The 7,435-nt window shown below is 45.1% G+C and overlaps 1 protein-coding gene across 1 annotated transcript; it reads left to right on the top strand.

Annotated features, from left to right (window-relative positions):
- Positions 1-4,985: 4,985 nt before the first annotated feature.
- On the top strand, positions 4,986-6,489 carry SST (somatostatin). Its single transcript, XM_030329802.1, is given in 3 exon segments — positions 4,986-5,225; positions 6,122-6,208; positions 6,210-6,489. Coding segments are annotated over 3 exon segments (351 nt in total). The 5' UTR covers positions 4,986-5,087; the 3' UTR covers positions 6,336-6,489.
- Positions 6,490-7,435: the final 946 nt, after the last annotated feature.

The raw sequence follows: 7,435 nt of genomic DNA, 5'->3' as shown, positions 1-7,435 counted from the left end.
TGGGTTACCAAGCACCTTCACTTACAATGCGTGAGCCGGTTCTTAGATCATATTTTAGCAAAAGCATGGATTATCAGGCCCATTTGAAGCAGGAGAAAACTGGGCACTTAAGTCTAGGGCCTCAGACATCTAAGCCAGCGCTCTTTCTGCCATTCCATGTTGCTTCCTCCACTGCCTGAAATTCTCACTGTCTTCCGACTGGTAAATCGAATGGTTTCCCTTTGCAAAATGTCCCAGAAGTCTTGTCAGAAATCCACTTCCTGTGGTCTCAGGAATTTTGGGATTTTAAGGCATTTTAGGGAATGTCTGCATCAGTCTTCTGGAGTTACCAATTGTTCTTCCCGTTTCCTTAACTCGATATCCAAACAAACCATCAGCTCTACTTCAGGATGGCCTTCACACCTAATCAGTTCCCACTTCATGGCTACTCCCAGCCCAGCTCCAACCCCCGTCTTCTCTGGCCTGACTTAGTCTAGGGAATAAGGTCCCCAATAACAAACACAAACCACCTTCTCTTCCATGGAGTAGTGGCTGGGTGTTGGCTCTAGGAGGCCTGGGAGGAATGAAATGCCTTTATGCTAAGCCAGCCAGTTGGGCCGCTGGTGTTTAAGGGACAATGTGTCTCTTTCCTTCTGGCTCCTCTTTTTCTCTTAACTGGTTCTTAGACTCCTCACTTGCCTCTCTGCTTTCACTCTTGCCCTCCTACTGTTAATTTGCCACTTAGCAGAAGGCATTACTTTTAAAATATCAAATCAGGCCAGTCCCTTAGTCAACCGCCCCCCTTCCTAATCCCCGTGGTTTCTTTAATAGAGCCTTTAAGGCTGTAAGTGATCTGGGTCCTGCATGCCTTGCTGGCCTCATCTAGTCCTCTCTGGTTCACCTGCTCTGTTCTCGTTCCCTTGCCTTGTTGCTCACGTTTGAATGTACTAAGCATGCTTCTACCCCAGGGCCTTTCCACTGACTGTCCTTCCACCGACAAAGAAATGTCTTTATGCAAATATTTGCGTGGTTAGTTCCCTCACTTCCTTCCCATAGCTGCTTAAACAGTTCCTCCTCAGAAGGGTGGTCCCCTAGCCATCATACTTTGCTTGAATCCTTATCAATTTGAACACACAATTAATTAATTAATTAATTAATTAATTAATGTGGTTATGTTTTGTCTCCTGCAGTGGGACTTAGTCTATCTAGTTCACTGCTGAATCATTGGCCTCTCAAGCGGTGCAGATTCTCAGTACTTACTCGTAAAAAGAATCTGAGTGAATCAATTGTACAGGTGGAGAAACTGAGGTCCGGCGTGGAAGGGCTGGTTAGTAGCAGAAGCACGACTGAAGAGCAATTTTCTCTAACAGGCCTGTGAAATATCCATTGCACTGGCCTCCTTCTTCATATTACAAAAAAGCCCGATTCTTTTCCCGTATAAAGTCCTCATTTTCAGAAGGAAATAGCATTTTCATATTACAAGTATAGTCTAGTTTGCCCCTTACTCCTCAAACTTAAACTCTTTGATCATCAGGGCTGGGTGGGAACCACAAAAGTTACCTATCAAGCCTTTTATCTTGCAGAAGAGAAAAGCCAGACCAGAGAGGAAGCTGGATTGTGGTCGAAGGGGAATTAGAACCTAGGTCTCTCAACTGCCAGTACAGACGCTTTCTAATTCCCTCCAGTGCTCGGTGTTGAACATCTGTATCTGCTCACAATTTTACTTGTTCTCATTAAGATGAGCCTCTACGCCTCATTTTCGCAGGTAATCACCCTCAAACGTACATTTCACAGGGTGGTGGGAATCCGTGTACCTAGCGCTGTGAACGAGGCCCGGATGCCTTCTACAGACACCTGTATCCTGGCTGCAGGCCGCTCAACCAGATATCTCTGGCATCATAAGGATAGGGGGCGGGAGAGTGAAAATTTCTAACATGGAGTAGTAGCACCGTCCCTCTGACCTTGCCACTTCCTGGCTGTGTGCCTTTGTGCAAGGCGCTTATGCTCTCAGGACTTCAGTATTCTTCCTTGGGAGATGAGGCTAGCCGGCCCTCAAGTGCAGAGGAGGAAGTACTTTGTAAAGCACAGAAGGCTGCATACAGATGAGGGAGAAGTGATTCCTGGCGACCAAGGTCTGAAATAGCTCCCCACCGTAACCACAAACCTCTCCCGCTCCCAGCCTTTGGAACTTGGGAGAGAAGCCCTGGGGGGTTAGCTGCAGAGAGCTTAGGTTGGGGAGGTGTGAGGTACCTTTGTGCTAAATCAACCTTTATGCTAAACTTAGCCATGGGGGGTTTAAGGAAGAATTCCTCTGCCCTTTGGTCCTGCCTCCGGCTTCTCCTGTGGTTCTTAGATGCCTAACAATGCAAGGATTATAAAAACAAAACAAAACAAAACAAACCCCAGAAGTCACCTCTTCACAGCCCCAGTACTTCAGGAGAGGTGTGAAGGAAGCAACCCAGACCTCACTATTCCCAAGTACAGTACTTAAATAGCTAGAGATCTTGATTATTTGTCCTGAGAAGCAGCTAAGAAGGAGGGAGCCGCACAGGGAAGGAAAGACTAGAGCAGAGGCTGGGATGGAAGTTCCGCCAGGCCAGGTGGGGTAGGAAGGGAGGAAGTGCCACAAAGAGAGAAGGAGCCAGATCAAACCAGGCTGAAGTCAGACAACAACTGAGGAGAGGGAGGAACAACAAAGAGGAATGAAGAGAGGGGGTGCAGAGAGAAGGCAAAAAGATAGAATGAGAAAGATCCTGGAGGGAAATTCAGAGAAAAGTTAGGCAAAAGGAGAAAGAAGAATGAGGAGTGTGGGTAAAGGAAGAGAATAAGGTTAGGGGAGGGGAGGGGAGGAGCAGGGGTCTGGGGAGGGAGGTCCAAGAGGCCCCAGAGCACAGAGCCAGGGAGTGGGACTGCTATTTGTTCTTGGGCTGGCTGTTCTTACGGGACAACTCTCCTTCTCTACTCAGTGGGGCCGCCAAGGGCCAAGTCTTGGCTGGAGGAGATGCGAGGTTCTTTCCTGGGAATGCCTGTGGATAGTTGGGCGGATATAATTAGATTCTGCGTCTCCTGTCAGGGACCAAGGAGGTTACAGGATATATAGAGAAAATAACATGTAGTACTAGGTTGGGTTCCTCTGGCCCAGATTCATTGCTCTCCCAGACTATTCCAACAAATGTGAGTGACTTTGTAATGCCCCATTTATGGTTAGCCTTGCCTGGACATGCCAAACCCGGAAGCTCTAACACTCCTTGCTGTGCGTTCTCTCATAGCCTTGGTTAACAGACACAAAAGGAAATGGTGACAGTTCTCCAAGCCATTCAGGACACCTCTCGACCCCTCCTGCCTCTCAACATTGTGGTTATGGCCTAAGCATTGAGAATATATTCAAGATGCATGGCTGGTGACAGGATTGGCCAAGTTCTCTGCTTCACTTGGTTTCTGGAGACATGCAATATCTTTTAAGCTTTTTGTGAGCTTGAAGGCCATAAAATGCCAGTCCTTAAAGAGCCTGCAGAGATCATCTGGTCCATGCCAAGGCTTTAGCTTATCCTTCCTTGATACACATTATTTTATTTTATTTTATTTTATTTTATTTTTTAAATATTTATGTATTTTTGAAAGAGAGAGAGAGAGACAGAGTTTAAGTGCGGGAGGAGCAGAGAGAGAGGGAGACACAGAATCCGAAGCGGGCTCCAGGCTCTGAGCTGGCGGCACAGAGCCAGACGCGGGGCTAACTCACGAACTAAAAGATCATGACCTGAGCAGAAGTAGGACGCTTGACCGACAGAACCACATAGGCACCCTGATAACACATTATTTAGGAAAAAAAAAAAAAAAAACTGTTGAGACTCCGATTTGGACACCAAACATCTAACCAGACAACAGAATTCTAGGACTGCATTTCTTACCCTTCCTTTTTGTGTGTGGGGAGCAGGGGAGTACTGGATCTAACCAAGGGTCTGTTGATTCTTTGCTCACATAGACAAACAATAATGGTAACATTTGTTCGGGTGGTTCTTGGACTTTTGCATGTCCAGACTGGGGGGTTCCTGACCTAAAACTGCTCCTACTGGCCAGGAATCCGACAGATAATTTAGAGTTGAGTGAAAGGAACTTCAGTCTTGAAATGTGGAGGTCTTGCCCTGATCCAGCTGTGCAATATATGGGCCAGAGCACTTTACTACCCATTATTAGACTCAGTGGCTTCAAGCTCTGAGCTTTAGTAGATGGTTTCTGAATCACTTTCCAGCTCCAAGTTTCTAGGCACCAAAATGAAATCAGTTTCAGTTTTTTTTTTAATTTTTGGTACTTTTTGTCACAGTAGAAAGGCAAGTAGACCGGAAATCTCTCAGCTACTGAGAAAGAGGGACATGGAGAGTGAGGCTAAGGTATCTATCTCCTCTAGTACAGGGATAAGTGAAGTGCTGTTAGAACCCATCTCACCTTGACCGACAAGACTTTTTACAGAGATAATGGAGAAAGAATGATTCACTCCTAATATCCACATTCCATTCGCAAATCTGCTTTTGGAAGAATGATTCTGAATCCCCACTTCTCACACACACACACTTTTGCATTTGTCTGGCCCTCTTAAAATGTTTGAGTATGGTGAGAGAGCTGTCTGCGTACATTCTGCAGCTGTGCATGATGGAGCATTTGTCTCCTCCAAGGCTGAGTGTTTGAGTGTGTGTGTGATTTAGTGTATACATGGGCATGTGTATGAGTGAAATCATGGAATGTGTATGTGAGCAGCAGTGACTGAATATAAAGGTGGTATAGATAGTGTGGCAAGTGTAAAATCATGTGGACCTGTGGGTGTGCAGGATTATTATTATTATTATTATTTTTTAAGTAAGCCACTTTGGATTGTGTAGCCTCCTCTTACTTCTGTGATTGATTTCACGAGGGTAATGGTGCGTAAAAGCGCTGGTGAGATCTGGGGGCGCCTCCTAGTCTGACGTCAGAGAGAGAGTTTAAAAGGGGGGGAGCCGGTGGAGAGAACACAAGCCGCTTTAGGAGTCGCGGGTTTCAGAGCCATCGCTGCTGCCTGCGGATCCCCTCCTAGAGTTTGACCAACCGTCTGGCTCGGCTTCCCCAGCGCCGCTGAGATGCTGTCCTGCCGCCTCCAGTGCGCGCTGGCCGCGCTGTCCATCGTCCTGGCTCTGGGCGGTGTCACCGGCGCGCCCTCCGATCCTCGACTCCGTCAGTTTCTGCAGAAGTCCCTGGCTGCTGCCGCGGGGAAGCAGGTAAGGAGACTTCCTCGACGTCTTTTTTTCCCCCCTCTTCTGAATCACCCAGTCTTCTCTCAGGCTTTGCCTTTCCCCCCTGGGTGGATTTAAGAGGTGGCCCTGCAGAGTGTCGGTGCTTTTGTGGGTCCCTCCGCTCCCAAATCTCTCAGGAAAACTTTCGAAGTCCAGAATCTCCTCTTACCTCTTTTTCCCCTCTGATCAGCGCAGTTGGCCACAGTTCAGGTAAGTTCTTTGGCATTAAAGAAAATTTCAAGACCTGGGTAGCTGAGCGCTAGAGGAAGAGGCATCCCCCAGTGTTAAACACGGAGGTGCTGGCCCAGGTGCTGAAAGCGCGGACCTCTGAAGCTACTACCTTCCTCGGCAGTGCCTCCTTCCCATGCTCCTAAAGGGCAGTCTACAGACAGAACACAGTATGTTTAAGATTCTGAAAGGTCTCCTTCCCCACAGTTAACTTAACAAAAACGGTAAGAACAATTCCAGTTTGTAGCTCCTGAGCTGGAAATTGAAATTGAATTAAACAAACTGTTGGCACATGTTTTATCTTTGCAAATCTGTATTAACATCTACCATTTCTGCATGTGTGTGTGTGTGTGTGTGTGTGTGTGTGTGTGTGTGTGTTAAGGCTATAAAGGCAGAAAACTTGCAGAAACATTTGAGCTTTTCAAGCCTGTCTATGTAACTTGATGATTATAACATCTACCCTTATTTTTATATCCTTAGCTGATTTTAAGTGTGACAAAAGTGCACAGCTGTGAACATTGGGTTTTGGGTGTAGCTGAATCTGCTTTCCAAATTAGGTTTTTTTCTATTTCTTTTTCTCCATCACCATCATCTTAATCCCATATCTCTCCCTCTCTCTCTCTCTTTCTCTCTCTGTCTCTTACCCTATACAGGAACTGGCCAAGTACTTCTTGGCGGAGCTGCTGTCTGAACCCAACCAGACAGAGAACGATGCCCTGGAACCCGAAGACTTGTCCCAGGGCGGCTGAGCAGGATGAAATGAGGCTGGAACTGCAGAGATCCACTAACTCAAACCCTGCCATGGCACCCCGAGAACGCAAAGCTGGCTGCAAGAATTTCTTCTGGAAGACTTTCACTTCCTGTTAGCTTTATTAATTATTGTTGTCCATATGAGGACCTGGTTCCTTTCCTCCAAACCTCATCCCTCTTCCCTAACTCCCCAATCCTCAGCAAGACCCTTGCATTAGAAATTGGAGACTGTAAATACAAAATAAAATTATGATGACATTATGAAACACAAGAATTTGTTTCTCATTGTGTATCTTTCTGCTCAATAATATGTGATTAGCAGTTGTGATTTCGGTCAAGTTACTTGAGGTATGCATGCCAAATCTCACAGACATATGATTTAAAATTTCCTGTGGTAATAAAGATTCTGTCCTAAATGGAAACTCTCATAGTTTGGGTCATTTCAAACAGAAATAATTTCAGATAACTCTATGAATTCTAACTTTAATCCAGTGGACGTTACTGGGAAAGGCTGCCACAAATATCAATTACACATTACATACACTTAAAATTATATATTGATATGAGTATTTATGGGTAAGCAGACTGGAGTGTCCAACTATCCACCAGGCTAATCTGTAAAATATATGAAAAGTGGAAAGGAAAAATCATTTGGGAGTGGAAGGAAAGAAGCTGGCTTAAAAGCTAAAATGAAATTCTGAGCCTTTAAAATGTGTTTCTTGTTTGTGGACATTTATCTACAGAACTACTTTTGCTTTTCTATCTCCTTTGACAACCCTCTCTGTAACTGAATGTGGCCAAAAGAGTGCCTATGTTTTAAAAGCAAGCTCCTAATTTTTTGTTTCTCAGGGGAAAAATATTACCTGTACCATAAGTTTCCGGTGAGAGTAGTATGGGTTGCAAATAACATATGTCGGTTCGCCTCAGTGAATACTATCCAAATGAAGATATCACAGCACGATTTCGTAATTGCAGAATAAATGAAGGTGAGATCTCAAGCCTTCTTTTGATTTGATTAAAGCAGGCACCAGATAAAAATGCAAACTATAATAAAAACACTCAATACATGTTACTATTATTATTAGTATTATAATACATACTAAATAGTACCATTCAAGATAGAGATAAGAACGTTGCTGATGTAACTCAGAGACTCTAAATATATGCCCATTGGGGATGTATGTTCTAACTATCACCGGTATTTTTGAAGAGCTGCT

Source organism: Lynx canadensis, chromosome C2 (genome assembly GCF_007474595.2).
Source record: "Lynx canadensis isolate LIC74 chromosome C2, mLynCan4.pri.v2, whole genome shotgun sequence".
In the NCBI taxonomy this organism is placed as follows: domain Eukaryota; kingdom Metazoa; phylum Chordata; class Mammalia; order Carnivora; family Felidae; genus Lynx; species Lynx canadensis.
Note: the sequence above shows the minus strand (reverse complement) of the source record. Positions and strands in the feature narration are given on the sequence as shown.